Source organism: Armigeres subalbatus, chromosome 1, assembly GCF_024139115.2.
Source record: "Armigeres subalbatus isolate Guangzhou_Male chromosome 1, GZ_Asu_2, whole genome shotgun sequence".
Taxonomy (NCBI): Eukaryota; Metazoa; Arthropoda; class Insecta; order Diptera; family Culicidae; genus Armigeres; species Armigeres subalbatus.
Window position 1 is genome coordinate 143,812,298 of NC_085139.1, and position 18,534 is coordinate 143,830,831.

The 18,534-nt window shown below is 38.6% G+C and overlaps 2 protein-coding genes across 3 annotated transcripts in view; both read left to right on the top strand.

Moving 5' to 3' along the window:
• LOC134205207 (hemicentin-1-like) overlaps positions 1–18,534 on the top strand; it is a 495,388-nt gene that overhangs the window by 281,749 nt on the left and 195,105 nt on the right. The window lies entirely within an intron of this gene.
• On the top strand, positions 16,153–18,237 carry LOC134206998 (uncharacterized). Its single transcript, XM_062682742.1, has 2 exons — positions 16,153–16,169; positions 16,235–18,237. Exons 1-2 carry the CDS (start codon positions 16,165–16,167, stop codon positions 17,127–17,129), a joined length of 900 nt encoding a protein of 299 aa, XP_062538726.1. The 5' UTR covers positions 16,153–16,164; the 3' UTR covers positions 17,130–18,237.

The window sequence follows — 18,534 nt, forward strand, 5'->3', positions numbered from 1 at the left end:
TTCTTTTTCAAATTTGCTTTGCGTTTCGATAGCTGCCTTTTGTTCGTCGCTTTTATGCATTCTGTTGAACTAGAGAGTTTGCAATAGCCATCGAGCAAGTAAGAGCATTGCGTGTTTTAGTCGTCGGGAAAGTAATAAAATAGCAATCTTGTGTTCGGTGGCTCATGTGCATGTATTGCGTTTTGATCCGGTCGAAACAAGCACGATCTTGAATAGTTTGCAGTAATCATCGAGCAAGTAAGTACAGTGCGTGTTTAAGTCTTCGCGAAAAGAATAAAATACCAATCTTGTGTTCGGTGGCTCATGTGCATGCATTGCGCTTTGCTCCGGTCGAAACAAGCGCGATCTTCAATAGTTTGCAGTAGCCATCGAGCAAGTAAGTGCAGTGCGTGTTTTAGTCGTCGGGAAAATAATAAAATATCTATCTTGTGTTCGGTGGCTCATGCGCATGTATTGCGCTTTGCTCCGGTCGAAACAAGCGCGATCTTCAATAGTTTGCAGTAGCCATCGAGCAAGTGAGTACAGCATGCTGCGCTTCCGTTCGGTCGTTCAAAACGCGATTATCCTCGGTTTTCATATGCCACCGGGCGTGCATGTTTTAACTTTTTACTCGTCGCGAGACAGCGTATTAGTGTTATTTTCCATCCCATAGATCGTATCGCTTACCAAAGTGAATCCAAATAAATTATTCTTTGTAACTAAAACGATGTCCTATCCCAAGACAATCGTGGAGATGCAGCGGTATACTCGGTCTCTAGTAGCAACGAGAGTCGGACTAACAATCCTTCCCTGCCTATATGACCGTAAGGACGTGGCCGGCGCAGTGTACAATGAGAATGGGTGGCTAATCCCAAGCCCCATTTATTGTGTTCTCTGTACAATTTCGCAAGTTCAGTCAATCACGGAGTAGCAACTACGAATTGTGCGGTCATAATGCTCATGCTCATGCTCATGCTCTATGCGTTCTGTTGAACTAGATGTCGATAGCTGGTCGTCGTCACTCTTGTAGTCAGCCTCATTTTGGTCTTCAGTGAGTGTGTGTTTGTCTGCTTAGGCATCTCTGTATTCTTTGATGTGCGATTTTTGTTGTCCATCGGGAGGAAATCGGCCTCGGTAAAATTCGTTTCGCTGGCTGATGATGGATGTGGTTTTGGCCTTGCTGATGTAGATTCAAGGCTTTCCGGCTTGGTTGCATTCGTGGCTTTTGGGCATTTTTGTTGGGGATGTATTGCTTTACTACACCACCTACAAGTTTTAGGCTGATTTGGGTTAGTCACTAAGCAGATGTCCTTTCCAATGGTTATGAATGATGGTATGGGTCCGTTAGAAACTCCAGGAAAGTAATGTTTCCATTTCTCTCATTAGATAGAAATAACATCACCAAACTGCTGCATAAATTCGCCTACATCCACGTGAGGAGTGAACGGAGGGAGGTCATGTATTCGAACCAGTACTGGAATAAGTCGTGATCGTCATAAGACAGAGAGCAACGCGCCTTTTTCTATTTCAGGGGACCAAATGAAAGAATCGTGGGTTCTTTGATCAATTTCGCATGAAAGGCAGTCATGAAAGGATGTTGTGCTTTATTTTAAAATTAAAATTTCTAAATTATTTTAATACATATATGCAAAGAATAGTGACTACTCGATAAATTAATCATATTCCTTTAATTCACCGGGTTGAAAGTGGTAATAAACACAAAAACAAAGCAGATATTGCACACTTTCATGCCCTGTCACGGGACAAATATTTTTTGAGATTTTTGTAGCTTGCCATTCATCCTTCGCGTTTCTATAGATACTGAAAGGGGCAGATATGTAAACATCGCGTGACATCTCTCATTGAAAATGAGAAATTCCAGTACTGATTCGAACAGTCACTGCTTCGCTATCCACATACACGGGGATCCTGAAATGCCGCTCTTTACAAACAAAAACGCGTTTTATATTATGCGCTTTTTCGTAGCGCTGTGCAATGGCGTTTTCAAACATTTCAATAAAAACACAGTTGAGTGTGTTGCTTTTTACATCCGCGAGGTTCAAGCGGATTTCACTCTCCAAAAACTTTTGCACTTGTGTGACATCAGGCCGCTCTGGAAGAACGCTAAAGTCTACCACCAGAGTATTCTTTCTAATATTCATTCTGGAACAGGCCGAAATACGAGAAGTTATTTTGAAATTAAATTTAGATATTCAAAGTTTATCTTGGTTATTTAATATGGTTTATTTATTGAACTTCCGCTCCATAATTGCACAACTTTTATCATAAATTTATGTAATTTTGATACAGGTGTTCATTTTACCTGCATACATGCCATGTGATAAATATCTCTTCATATAACGATGCAAACCGAAAATATTACTATTCACCCCTGCAACATCTTTGTGAAGGTTGTCCTACTTATCGCTTTAGTTTGAACCAATGTTATGATTAATTGTATTAAAAGCTCAAGGAAAAATGGTTGAAAATTACATCAGACCTAATTTTTACGGCCTCGATTGATATTTTGGATAGCAATAGCTATTCGTTCGGTCTCAAAACGAAAATATTAGCTCAGGTACCTTATTTTATTTCGAGGAAAACTCGTGCATGGTACCCCGTTTCGCAAGGAGGAAAGTCTCGCTCTACCTGAACCTTTGCTTATGGAGGCAATTCGCGCGCGTAATATAGAGTGTTTTAGAGATATTGAGACATCATGCCATATGTAGTCGGAGATTCGAATTTGAAAATTATTTCACAATTTCAGCAGCATTAATCTCAACATCTTCATTTATGATGATTTGAATGCTTTGAAATATAATATGGTGTGATTTATGACTATTAATTGAAATGTGCTTTGTCCAAATACGAGTCAAAAGCTATATCATCCAATGTAGCGGCCATTGTTGGAATTTGCTGCGAACGCTCCTACGGGAGTAACCAAACAAAAAATCGCGAAATTCTCGTAGGACCACCTTTAGCCTAATTTGCATTTAGAGAGGCAGCATCTCTTGTGCATCGTTATTGAGCTTTATTTACCTTTGTTATTTTACAAAGCTGCTTCGTTGATCATCGCGTTTGCAAACTCCATATTGTTTGTAAAATTCTACATCATTCTCCAAGTTGCTACGCCCCGCTCAATCCACAGTAGCGCCGAGGTAAAAAGAGAAAGTAGTTGATTATTAATTATTCAAGAGCTTAAATTCAAAGACCTTTATAGTCCCAGATCGTTTTTATACCGAGCGTCGTCCCAGTCCAGCCCGAGCAGGAAGGGTTTGAAAGCTTTGCACTCACCCGGCCCGAGCCAACTGTTGTTCGGGGGGTAGCTCCGTCTGTTATATGGCTCCAAAGTCGCCCCCGAGGTACGACTGATTCTCGACTTGGAACTGAATGGCCAAAATGAAAACGAGAAATTCACGAAATTATTTGGCTTTACATAAGTGATTTTTCGTTTAGTAGACCAACAGTAAAGGCTGTTACGATTCTCTGGTTGGGTATGGAGCAAACAATTTATTCATTGGGCTCTTCCCTTTTTGTTGGCAGAGACATACAGCAGCATCGCATCAGTGTCTTTGCAGTAGGAACATCAGCCGGATTTCGTCAACTGGTTTCCCACAGTAAAATGGAAATTCTTGCACATACATACACACGTACTGCAACAACTTGATGAGATTGCATTCTTGTGGGAGTGCATTTCTTGATGCACATTGTGATCAAATGCATGCATTTCTTTGGAAACTTTTTCCATACAACATTTTTTTTTAACGTTCGTGTGAATAAAACAAAGATGTAAATAACAAATTGGTGATTAAGCCAATCAGATAGATTTTCAAAAACCATCAAATTGTCAAATTAGGTAATCGTTGAAATTGAAAATGTGAAAATGCATTAAGCACGTAACGTAAAAAGTGCTTATTGTTTTTCAAACTTCTTTGTCGTATGAAATATCCCGTTTTGTCTTTTCCGTGCACTTAGTATTTGTTCAGTCCAAAAACAAACTTTTTATAAACCCAAAGTGTAATATACCGATCGCCTTAGCTCGACAAATTAAGATGACTTCTGTGTGTATATGCACAGACTCAATCAGACTCACTTATTCTGTACCGATTGTCTAGGAACAAATTGCATGCGACGGGGAATTCCGTTCCATAGTTTTTCAATAAAAACTGGCTGGATCAGACTATAGGATCAAAAGATAAAGATAAAAATGAAAGAAAAATGTATATTCTTATATTTCTTAATCGGGATGAAATAAGAAATGAAAATTCTTATATTTATGTAATCTGGGGAACATAAAGAACTCACAATCGCAGGTTGATAAGGGTTGAAAACATGAAGGTAAATGCCACATTATTCGACTTCGAAAAAAAAAAAATCATACACACATCAGTCCGAAGTGTAACCGTATTTGATAACAATGTAAACAATATCATATAAAACATGTAGAAAAAGCTTGCAACTAATGTTCTGGGTATGACCCTTTCGCAGGTTCTACGAACCATCAGAATCAAATGAGAGAATTCGCACAGTTAATTATGATATTTATTCTAACCGTGTTGGCTTCCAATAATTATTTTGAGAGGTTAGAAGCAGGGTGGTATATGTAATCAAAACAAATTTGAGATGAGTACAGCAATATTGCATTGGTTTTTTTTTATCTTTCCGGCAATATGATGGTATAGTTTCCACGCCAATCATAAAATAGGAGCTGTTCACAAACTATACGTTACAATATAATTATTAAGGTACATCCTCCTCTCTCCTCGAAAACTTTTTCGTATGGATGATTTAATTAATTTGTTTAACTGTAACGCTTGACTGACCCCTTCTTTTTGAACAACTAAGTTGCAGTGCATTATCAATTATCGAGCCTGTAAAGTGATGCGTCTCACGAGATATTTTTATTGATCCCTTCCATCAGGAATGTTCGATTCCCGACCGGGAGTGTATGCTTTTATGACAGACGCAATCCTAGATAATTAATTATATAAATAATATATGGTGCATATCAGATCATTTTTTAGAGGCAATTATCAAAGAGTAAAACATCTGAATTAGATTGTATTATAGATGACTATGGTTAAAGACTGAATAGTGGATGAACGTGCCAGTACTGTTCATAGGTTGGTTCACACTTTAATGTTAAAAAAATATTGGGACTGCATCGCCCATGAAAAGAGATTGTCACTCAATAGAAGTACTCGGTACCCCATCAGCACTGCGAATGCAATGTAATGTAAAACAGTCGTTTTGGTATATTTGTTTACATTTGTTCCAACCATCGTCAACTGAATCGGATGAAATGAATACAACAAAATTGTTCAAATTTTATTGATTGGCTTTGGAGCTTATACAATAAACCCCAGCATATACACACAGTGCTTTATGCACTGTTTGCCCGAGAGACACTTCAGCATCCGGATTTATGTGGTCAGGCTGACTCGTCCAACCAATCTGAAATATTCACCATCTCTCATATCGCATCGTCCGCTGCACGTGTGGTGATGCCAGTCTGTTAGAGAATTCAAAGTGCGTTGAGTATCAGGTAAGCTTTCATTGGCACGTATGAATTCAACATTGGTTTGTTCGTTACAGAATGAAAATTCTGTGCAATACTTTCGCATTGCACAATGAAACATATCCACAACCTGCATTTGCCACATACTTTTATCGCCACCTATTCAAATTGCCTTGCATCCCGGTGAAACACGGTCCATGCAGCATGACCACGAGTATAGCTTCGATAAACGCAGGAAAATCTCTGTGACCTGCCTTTGTTGGCTCAGCTGTTGCGAAAATGTATTCTACTGCAATGTGTTATCGATTTTTGGTCAAATTTAATCAAGCAACACGTACGGTGCAAATCAGTTGCCTTCGGTCAAGGTAATTACAATTTGATGAGTGTTTCCTGATGGGGCCCATGTAACCATTGCATCATCTCTATATGTACTTGGGAAAAGTTATTTAAGGACAGATTTGTGTGGCTGACTGGTAGTTCACTAACAAGAATAAAAACAAATGGGTATCATTCCAGGATGTTGCTGATTATTTAGTCAGAGTTTAACTTATCAATTGATAATTCGGTGCAGATGTGGTATTTTTTAAATGGGTTGTATGGTGGACTTTCTCCTACAACTTTGAGATCGTACACATATTACGGAAGCACTTTTAAGGGAAGGGGTCATCGTTTTCTTACGCACCACATAAATATGGTCAGTTTTTATTATTTAGAGAACCTTCTAACATTTGAGTTGAACCAGGCGAGCGAGGGATCCTATTAATATGAGTTATTTTTTTAACTGAAAACTATTAACAAAGAGGAAATGGCATTAACATTAACAGTTTTCTACTTCGTTGTCTGGTTAACAAATTAAACAATTTTATTACCATCAATTGAAATAGCATTGCTTATAGTATGATGAGCGACACATTACTTTAATATAAAAATAAGTGAGTTTGCGGTGATTGCTCTTAAATTTAGTGAACACTAATCATCAAGGAAAAGCATACAAATGTATACCAGTTGAGCTAGAACTTTCGAATATGTAAACGGGATTCGGTCGTTTGTGTGTGATATTGTTGGTCGAATAAATTGATTGTTCGTGCCGCTGTTGGTAAAACTTGATGATGTTTGAATAAACGAGAGGTGGAGTCAATGTTGGTCAAACTGAAAAATGTTTAATTTTTAATTTGGTGAAAGGATTAGATTGCCAACAATTGGTATTTTTCCTATACCAGGTAAACTAATTTTGGTGCTTTAAAAGATTTTTAGCGCTCCTCCTCCCTTTCAGGCCCACGGGGTCATATATGACCCCAACAGAAAAATGGATGTATAAAATCGCACGATGGATAAAAGTGAACGGTCTCTTTAGCAAAATGGCTTGAAATTAACTCCCCTATCAGGGGAAAATATCAGGCATGGACAAAAACGGCCTTACGGCAGCCTAGAACGTCATGAACTTGGTGAAGTTATGAACAATAAGGTATATTGGCAGCGGATTTTACTGTTTCAAAAAATGATTTTGTTTCCAACGTATCCGTACAGATACCGTGATACACAATAAACTATTTTTAATTTTCCTTGGACGTCCTAGGCCTAGTCCAAACTATCCATGAGTTCAGGACTTGAAATCTACAATTGCAAAAAAATGTTTTCTGTTGATCTTTGTTTATTCGAGTATTAAACCATGTTCGTTACATGTTATAGAAGGTGGCAGTGTTGATAAAATCACTCATAAATCTCAATCAACGAGCCCTCCCGTGCGAACGAAATCGTCTCCGATTTTAAAGGAATGCAACACGCTTGAATTTTTCATGCAAAAACGCATCATTTCACTCATTTGCCAAAAAATCATTTTGGTTTAAAAACGCATTTGAAATCGATTTGGGGGCAATTTATTGCTCATATATGGAAGAGTGTCTAATATTTTATGCGACAAACGTCAATTCACTGTTTTTAACGAAGGAGAAAGCATCGTGAAAGATTTGGAATTGCTTTTGGGTTTTTCTTGTGGCCATTGCTTTCATTCAGCCTATTACCGCGCCGCCTGTCGTTTATCCCGAGTAACTGAGTGATTGTCGTTTGTTTACATCACACACCATGACGAAGAAATGCGACGGTGATCCGTGCTTCGGCGGTTCAGCACGATGCGGAAAGATCGAATGTATGAAGTGTCATAAGCAATTTCACCTGAAATGTGTCAGCCTGACTGGGAATCAGTATAAATCAGTACGTGATTGCCCAGGTGCTTTCTGGTTCTGTGTGATTTGCCGCAATAGTGGTATCACAAGCGAAAATCGTCCCGACACTGGTTATGCGCTTATTCTCCAGCGCATCACATCAATACTTAAGCTCGTTGGTGCTCAAATCGACGTATCTCGCTCTATTTGCCGAGCAATTAGTGCATCATACTCACGTCCAAGCTGCTTCAACCCTCCAGTTCAACCTGCCTCAAGTGAATCAAGGAATTTCAACGACGAACTTGATCGAATGCAATTCGAATTTACGGAAATTTTCGACTCGTTCATCAACACCGCCCAGCCATCTACAGCCAACAACAAACGCGATCGCACAACCAGCTCGACTCCGTCATCACTCCAGAGGAACGACAAACGAATGAGAGTTGACGTTTCAGTTGGTACATCTGATTATTCCGGCACTATAATTCCCCTTCTTGCAGATACCGTTGAACCAGTTGCAACAATCAACGATCCATCCACCGATCAAACCCAGCCAAACGTCGCCTCTGTTACGGTTGCGCCAAGCAATTATGAATTTGCTAGTTCATCCACTGCAACTCCACTTGCCACCTCCACCGCCACCAACGCTGCTCGCCCTCCTGCTGCAAATTCTGCTTCAAACGCCACCTCTACCGCCACCACCACTACTCGCTATTCTGCTTCGAATGCTGCCGCAAACGCCACCTCCACCGCTCACTCTTTTGCTAACGCTACAACCGACAACAATCAAGCTCTCACTATTGCCACTTCCGCTGCCGCGACCAGCAATCAAGCCATTCCAGACACCACCCGCGTCCACAATATCAACTCTCAAGCAATAAATCAAGCACCATTCATCGCTGGAAATATCGCAAATCAAACCTCTGCGATACTTGCACCCGCATCGATATATCGTTACCTGCTCGTCGTCGAATATGCCGATTATTCCTACAGTCACACCACCTGCACATCTCCATCCAAACGTTATTCCTCAATCATCGGGTAATATGCGCATCGCTCCAGCTTCAACGATTGTTCCAACAAACCGTTATCTTAATCAAGTAAGATCTAATCAATTAGTGTCTAATTCTCAAAATACGATACTTTCTGCAATTAACGCAACACAACCGTCTACCATGCAAAGCGAAATTCAAAATCCTGTAGGTAATGTGAACCTCAGCAGATACACACACATTCTGCCTCCTAGCGCTCCGTCTCTTTCCATTGCTCCACCATCCACACCACTCAAATGGTTCTACCTAACTAGGTTTCAGCCACACGAAACTACCGATAATATTGTATCGTTCATTGTTAGCAAATGCAATTGCGATCACTCCACGATCAATTGCCTTAAGCTGGTGCGAGAAAACCGTGATGAAAATTTGCCACTGAAGTTCATCTCTTTTAAAATAAGTATTCCTGCTGTTATTGAAGCTATTGTTACTGACCCACACTTTTGGCCTGCTGGTGTATCAATCAAACCTTTCTCTGCACGTGTTCCGCTAAACAAGCCAAATTTTTTATTGGCGGGGCGCAAACGCTTCCCAGTTTGGAATACTCCCTCGCCACGTCAACGTGTTGCCATGCGAATGAATCATCAGCAGCAGACGATCTCCCCGCTCGCTTCTCCCCTGCCTCAACAGAACAGAACAGTACCACCCCAAATCATGAACAGATTTCCAGCTCCACAAATCTGGAACAGATTCCCAGCCCCAGTCAACTCAACGCAAATCACCCAAGTAGCATCGACAATGGTTTGAATAATAAGTTAATAGTCTACTACCAGAATGTTGGTGGGATGAATTCCCGCATATCAGATTATCGCCTCGCCTGTTCCGATTGCAACTACGATGTGTACGCTTTTACAGAGACATGGTTGGATACCGATACTATTTCCAGCCAGATATTTAGTCCTACCTATAATGTATTTCGATTAGATCGCAATTCTAACAACAGCACAAAGAAATCAGGCGGAGGTGTGTTATTAGCCATGCGAGCCAATCTCAAAGCTCGTCTATTGGAGATTCCTGAATATGATGCCATCGAACAGATTTGGGTGGCTATCAGTTTTACTACTCATACGCTGTATATATGCGTTATTTATATCCCGCCCGATCGTACGCAAGATATGAATGTAATCGATCGACATGTGAATTCACTTCTATGGGTTACTACTCGGATGGACATCAAGGACAGTCTCATCATACTCGGAGATTTCAATATTCCTAACATTAAATGGAAACTTAGTTCATCCAATGATCTGTTTCCGGATGAAACGCACTCCTCAATAAGCTCGACAATTCAACATCTTATTGATAGTTATTGCATGGCGCGCATTTCTCAACTCAATTCCATCCTTAACGAAAACGGCCGTTTACTCGATCTTTGTTTCGGTAGCTACGAAGGTAGTGTGCACTACAACTTGTTGGAGGCTCCCTCAGCTCTTGTGAAGCCATCGACTCATCATCCAGCTCTACTAATTGAAATATGCAGCGTCACGCCAATCTTGTATACTGATCACAAGGAAACGGTGTTTTACGATTTCAAAAATGGTGATTACACTAGTATGAATGCTTTTCTCTCCAACATTGGCTGGCTCGACATCATCACTACGGATCTCAACTCGTCTGTTTCGCTATTTTCCAATATTCTTTTGTATGCTATTGACCAATTCGTCCCAAAGAAAATCCAAACACCACCTCGCAACCCACCGTGGAGTAACACTGCTTTGAAAGCTTTGAAAAGTTTGAAACGCTCTGCTCTGCGCAAATACACTAACCGCAAGAGCCGTCATTGTAAACGAGCTTATACTTACGCAAACCACCGGTACAAACGTCTGAATAGGAAACTGTTTTCCACTTACCAAAAGAAGATTCAACAAAAACTACGTCATAATCCAAAAGGTTTCTGGAGCTACGTTAACGAACAGCGGAATGAATCTGGTCTTCCCACTGTCATGCTTAAAGGAAATATTGAATCTTCATCTACTGAAGGTATCTGCAGCCTATTTCGTAGTCAATTCTCTAGCGTGTTCACGCAGGAATCATTGAACGATCAGCAACTCGCCGAAGCAACCTGTAATGTTCCAGTCCACCCTCCTGTTGGAGAACACCCAATCATCGACGAAGAAACAATTGTTAACGCTTGCTCCACCTTGAAGGCTTCACATAATTCTGGTCCTGATGGTATACCTGCCACGGTGTTGAAAAAATGCGCCACCACTTTGTCTCTTTTATCTTTATTTTTAATCTTTCGCTTCAATCTGGAAATTTTCCAAACCACTGGAAGAAATCATTTGTTTTTCCGGTGTTCAAAAAAGGAAACAAACGCGAAGTCAGCAATTATCGCGGTATTGCGGCTATGTGTGCGGTTTCAATGCTGTTCGAAAAAGTTGTTTACAATTTTTTTGTTCCACAACTGTCGTCACTTCATCTCGGAGCATCAACATGGATTTATGCCGAAACGGTCAACGAATAGTAATCTACTTCTGTACTCATCTTTCATCGCTAAAGCTCTCCAGAAAGGCCAACAAGTTGATTCCATCTACACTGATTTTTCAGCGGCTTTTGATAAAATCAATCATCAGATTACTGTCGCAAAATTTGGCCGATTGGGTTTCTCTGGATCTTTTCTTCACTGGTTACAGTCCTACTTGAGTGGTCGGGAAATGGCCATTAAGATCGGTGACATCATTTCAACATATTTCCTCGTTACTTCAGGAGTGCCACAAGGTAGCCACTTGGGGCCGCTGATTTTCTTGGTGTACCTTAACGATGTTCATCTACACTTGGAATGCTTCAAACTTTCTTTTGCCGACGACTTCAAGCTGTATTGGATTGTTAATTGCCCTGATGATGCTCTTTTTCTACAATCTCAGCTTGAGCGGTTCACTGAATGGTGTAAAATCAACCGAATGGACCTTAACGCTGCCAAATGCTCGGTTATTTCGTTCTCCCGTCGACGAACTTTGCTTGATTCTGATTACAAAATTGGTGCTGATAGCCTTAAAAAGGAATCGGTAATCAAAGATCTTGGTGTTCTGCTCGATTCCAAGCTTACTTTTAAGGAGCACATTGCTTACATCACCTCAAAAGCCTCAAAAACACTGGGTTTTATCTTCAGGATAGCAAAAAAATTCAAAGACATTCAATGTCTGAAATCTAAGCATATGCGGTATTTCGAAAAATTTCGTTTCAGGTGGTTCGAAACGAAATTCCGCGGAATTTCGCGGAATTTGAGCATGGCGAAATCTGATTTTTTGATTTCGTTTCGTTTCGTAAAATCACAAAAATTTCGCTAGAAAAAACTAGCATCTAACGAAATTTAACGGAATTCCGCGGAATTTCGAGACAAATTTAAACTTAAGACATACTTTATATTATCAAAAATTTTGGCTGCGCCGCTGAACAAAATCATAATACTAATTTCAATTCGTTATGTTAAACACATTTTTCTGTTAACGCTTCTTTTATAGAACGTCTTCAGGGGCTCCTCCTTAGCCGTGCGGTAAGACGCGCCTCACCCTTTCCTTCCCATGGTAGCTGTAGAGCTCCATCAAATCTTGCACCTTCCAACATTCATCGAATTATTTCAACAACAAAGAGCAGTATTTGGCACAACTTTATGGTTTCATTAGACTGCAAATATAACCAATTTTGAGTAAAAATAGTGAAACTATTGAAAACAATCAAGTAACTATAGATTTACAATCAAAAACTTCAGTACATTCAAAGGTAATTTCCTATATGCCTATATGGTATTAAGCCACCCGGAGTGGAAATTAATTACTATGTCTGAAACTTGATTATGCATATGTACAACATGTGATAGATTTAGTTCGGAAAAGGTATTGGAGGGTAACCGCCCCTTCGGTGGGGTTTGATCCCACTACCCCAGTTCGCATGACAGGTGCTTTCCCTACTAAGCTAAGAATCAAAAACTTTTTTTTTCAATTTCCTCTAATTTAAGCTATGCCAAATAACTTTTGTTCCAGCATTTTTTCCATAGATGATTTCTTCCTATTGAAATCTTTGTCGTGGGAAAGAGAGAAATATCTAACGGAAAACGAAAAGTATCTTTAACTATTCTGTCCTAGTTTTTACAAAAGTTATCCGACTCAATGTGTTAATAGAGTGTAAATGTAATCAGATATGAATCAGATCTGATTTGTCAAAGAGGCAAACCGTGCAAGAGCAAATTCGTAGGGCCTTTGGGGAGTCTTTTTTGAACGCCTTTTCTTATTAAAAGTCGATTTCTTCACCTTCGCTTAGGCCTCAAAGCAGGTTTAAGAGCATGGGAAAATACCGCTAAGGAAAACAAAATGCAACATTTTACGTTCAAAAACCAATTGGAATCTTACCTATAGGTAAAAATAAAAAGTCAAAAGATTGAAGATACTCCACACACCAATATTCGGCGAATTATCGAAATATACATAGCGGGAGATCCCCTAGCGCCGGACACCTCCCAATACTGGACACTTCTCAAAACGAAACTTGCAGAGGCCCTCCCACCAACTAATGAAGTGCAAAGGAAAGCTTTTTCAAAGTCCTTTATTTGCAAGAAAAATTAGATCTTTAGGTTGAATGTTTTGTACAAGATTGCAATTTTAAAAAAATGCTCAAAATTTTATTGTTTTACCTTATTTTAGAAGGTTTGAATCAACAAGATCAAATTCGTTTGGAAGCATTCTAACCATGTAGAGATGGTCAATATAAGCCATATTTTGAATAATGATCATGATTTGTTATTATGTCATGTAATTGTGGTGAAAAATCAATTTCGTCTATTCGGCAGCTGTCCCCCAGCTGTCCGGACAGTGAGATTCTTATGTAAGCAAATAGTAATTTTTACACCTGTTTTGTAAAACTTACTTAAATTCAATTGCTTTTTTCTTACAAAAGTATCAGGAAGCCACAGAAATAAGTAGAGTAATTCTCGCTGAAACCGGGCCACTATTTACACGAGGTTCTTAAAAATGCCTAAATTTATATTTTTTTTAAAGCTTTCGGCGAGTATATTGAGGATCCGAGTTGAATTCTTCAGAAAGATGAACCCCTCGTTAGTTATACACGAAATCATTTTAATGGACCCCTCGATTTTTGTCAATTCTTGACTCACCAAAACTATCATAACTCCAGCATTTCTCAACCGATCGTAGAGATCAGCATATCGTTGGAAAGAGGAAAAGTGTATCCTCAATTTGCAATATTAAAAAAAGAAGCATTCATATTGAAATTGGCCGCCATCTTGGATTTCTTTTTGAAAACTATTTTTCAGCTGGGTTCGCAACCACCGATTTTGAATATTAATACATCGATAGAAAGCTTAGCTTATATTGTGCATTGTGTCCAAGAATCTCAGGTGTATGTTTTTTCTATCGAAAGTTATGTACTATTTACCAATACCAAAATTATTGAATTATTTAATACAATAACTTGAAAACGGCTCCGTTATGCTCAAAACATTTGAGCCCTTCAAATAAAATACTGTCGTAGATATGCTTTTCATTTTTGAAACATATTTGGCTTAGAATAGTGTATGAAATCAAGGAACTGACGTCGAAGTACCATATTAACCATAAAAATAATGTTCGTTGGTCAGATGGCCTTTCAAAAAATAATTTGGTAAATCGTACATAACTTTTAATAGAAAAAACATACACCTGAGATTTTTGGACACAATATACAATATAAGCTAAGCTTTTCATCGATGTATCATTATTCAAAATCGGTGGTTGCGAATCTGGCGTAAAAATGGTTTTTAAAAAGAAATCCAAGATGGCGGCCAAATTCAATATGGATGCTTCTCTTTTCAATATTGCAAATTGAGGATACACTCTTCCTCTTTCCAACGATATGCTGATCTTTACGATAGGTTGAAAAATGCTGGAGTTATGATAGTTTTGGTGAGTCAAGAATTGACAAAAATCGAGGGGTCCATTAAAATGATTTCGTGTATAACTAACGAGGGGTTCATCTTTCTGAAGAATTCAACTCGGATCCTTAATATACTCGCCGAGAGCTTTCGAAAGAATATAAATTTAGGCATTTTTAAGAACCTCGTGCAAATAGTGGCCCGGTTTCAGCGAGAATTACTCAGTAGAACCACAATTTGAAGATGGTTTTGAAAAAGGTGGGAATTGGGAGTAGGATGTAAGAAATTTAGCTGGAGAGCCGAATAAGCTCTACAAACAAATTTTAATATCTTCAACTCAAAGCAAGTGAAAAATATTACTATTCTGAATGATGTCTCTACTCATGTAATAGCAACTTGGTGATATTTGAACAAGATGCAATAGTGTCCGGTACTAGGGTACGCTTTTCTGAACGGCGTAATTTTTCATCCAAATTCGTCAATACATTGTTGCAAAACGTGTCCTAATTCTCATATATAGTTTGTATGAATCATCAATGATCATATTTTGTATATATAGTATACCAGTTAACATAATCCGTATAGCTAGTGAGTTTTTCATTAAATGGCTTATGTGTCCATCAGTGGCATATTTGTATCACTTGCATTTTTGTTCAATTTGTAAAATGCCTGTGAATCGTTCAGAAAGCTCAATTTACTGCATCTAATCCCACAACAGTAAAATAGTCTTCACTATCTTGCTTATTTGTGGTATGCTGGAAATGATTGGAAGGATTGACAAACAATTTACAAAATCAACCAAAATGCAAATGTTGCAAATATGCGATCATGGGCAGTATGGGTATCTGAGCCTCCTATAAAAAGATTGAATTTGGATGGAAATGGCCTTTTCTTCCAACTATTTGTGTGGAGAATCAAAAATTATTTCTTCATACCCTGACAAACTGCTGCAGTAAAATTTTGCGATCCCATTTGTGAAATACATATCTTTGTGAATTTTAAAAAGGTACACATGGTCTTGCAAAGGAATGTATGCTATTATTATCAATTCTCTATCTCCGTATACGTACAGATGTGGATATATCTAGGAACTTTTTTCAAATAGGCGGAACGGAATTTGACCTTGAAATTTAAAACGTCTCATACTCTCTCTATTCAGCACATTTTGTTCAACTGACGTTACTACCAGCTAGATCGCAGTCTATTCTTTCTGATAGGTACATTAGTTGACCAAAATAGTTTGAATTAAAAGCACAATCGCCATTCTAAAAATCAAGGTCATAATCAATTAGGCAAATTTGAAAAAAGTATTATAAATGCTTTAGTTAGTTAGAGTTATCCTAATACCATAACATCACACTGATGAGACAATGGCCCTTATTATGGATTCCACTTCACAGTGAAAACAAAGTGAAGTGAGCAGAACCTTATTACGGTTTCCACATCAGTGAGAACATGTGAGAAGTTCATTTCATGTGACAGCTCTGATGACCGCAGGGTTATTATGGTTTTCACATATGTGAAAAAACAACTCACTTTAGGTGGAATGTTTACACTGTCGTTTTTGGAGGTGAAAACTTGACACGCAGAATGGAGTAAGTTGAAAATGGATTGTTATTTAAGTTTTTCCTCAAATATTTTGTTATTTGCTATATTTTAGTAAGAAAAGGACTAACGTACGCCAATTTGCTCGTCTTGTTTCGTTCATGGAGGAACATCCAGAACTAGCTAGAGGTGGTAGATTCTCAGATTGCAGAGAATCTGTTTCTTCTCTTTGGGCTACAATTCAAGCTGCATTAAATAGCTTGGGTCCTCCGACACGTTCTGTTGCAGCTTGGCAGAAAGTTTGGAATGATAAAAAGCTTCAAATAAAGAAGAAACTGCAGCATAACCAAAACGAAGTGAGAGCTACCGGTGGTGGGCGCAATACACAGTACTCTTTTAATGATGTAGAAGAAGCCATCATCCGTCTACTGTCTTTGCGAAGAACAGTGGACCACAATGGTGCTATTTTTGGAACACAATCCTCCACAGGACTTCCAAATCAAGAGCATAATCAGGAATTAAATGATGGACCATCGCCAGCTGGCGAGATTGAATTGTTAAGAACGTCGGCAGATCTAACCAACAGATCAACTCGAACAAGTGAAACTGAAAATGAGCATCGATCAACGCGAAATCGTGGCCGCGTTAATCAGCGCAATTACCGCAAAGCTCTGCTAGAAAAGCAGACCAATGATCTTAAAGAACTTAAAGAACATGTATCGGCATGTGCCAGGTACTCTCGAAAATCGTTTATGGTCCATGAGAAACGATTCGGCTTAGAACAAAGGCGGTTTCAATTAGAGGAAGAAAAATTTCAATTTGAAAAACAAATACGATTAGAAGAGCAAAAACGATGGACTAAACAGTTACAACTCAAACGAAAAATTCTCAACTACAAGAGGCGTAAACTAGATTTCGAGATGGGACGGACAACAATTGATGCATTGGAAGAACACAATGAACAATTGGAAGCTCAACTAGAAGATAGCTTCAATGGGGAGAATAATTAAACGTCTTTGCTTTGAAGATATTTGAATTTAAACGCAATTTAAATTGCTTTTTATTTTTTTTATCATGTGAAAAGCGTGTTCGAATAATATATATCGTTGTCTACAAAATATTGTTCCTAATTTCTCGTCTTACTCCATTTTAATTTTCATATTCTTCATTTTCTCCATTAATGGGTAAGTTTTCGTTTTCGTGAATCAGCTCAGGGTCGTCGAAATCCATTTTATGTTTTACACGGAGATTGTAAGGTGCGACGTAGTAGTACAGTTGTTTTTCCTTTTGCACAACAAAATGTGCCTTTAACCACACCTGTTGTTCAGTAACATGCGTCTAAGTTCTTAAAGGAGTGATCAGCAACAGCATTAAAAGATAACCGGCATCACCTAAAATATTTGTTGGACAGAGCAGTTATAATAAGCATCAATACAGTTCCTTGTCATTTACGAGATAAATTATTCTCTGTTTTGTTCTACTGCATTGAATATGTTTTTTTGATACATCAACAGTTTGCTAACTATATAGGCGCTTTCTAACTGGACTGATTTTTAACTGGGAGTTCGTTAAGGGGATTCTAAAGGTTTTTTTTAATCATTCCATGTAAAACTGCATTCATAGCAGTGCATCGTGGATCCTCTTGATAGCCCAATTAAAAAGCAGCATCCGTTAATTAAACTGATGTTCTAGCCCGCAGTTAGCAAATGGCTGCTGTACTTACAAATAGTTTTGTAAATAAGAGTTACCGATTAACCAGAAGTTTTTTTCCTCGTTTGCGTGATTTTGAGTATCTATTCCACATCGCTACCGTTCTACACAAAAGAATCATATGATGAACATATCGAATCACCAGATTATGGTCACAAATCTATAATGGTTGTATACTGTCGTCATACACATATTTGTCCCACGCTTGCTGGGATTCTATGTACATGGGACAATTATGCGTAGAACGACAGTATAGTAGCGTTATATATTTATTCATTTGTATGAAGCACATACGCTTAAGCCTCCCTCCCCGTAAAACGTAACGTTATTTGTGAACAGATCCCTAGGCTCTACAACCTACCACAATTACGTTGAAACTATATGGAAACCTTCTCTGTTGCAAAACAAATGTTTATCACGAGCTGGTGATATTATGCTTACGTGGGTGTTATCTACACAGCCGATTACACCAGGAATTCCAGTTTTTTTTCGTCAAATCCCAGTTTAATTTTTTTCTCGCTTTCTTCAACTGGAAAATTTATTACAAGAGCACTTACTTTTTCTTCAATTACCTATATTTAGAATAATGTTCAATACTTTTGACATGGTAGACTGAGCTAATCCTATGATGCGATCGTTACCAACCCCCTTTTTATAATTTCCTTCTGCGAAACAAATCAAACAAGCTACCAACATTATTTTCAT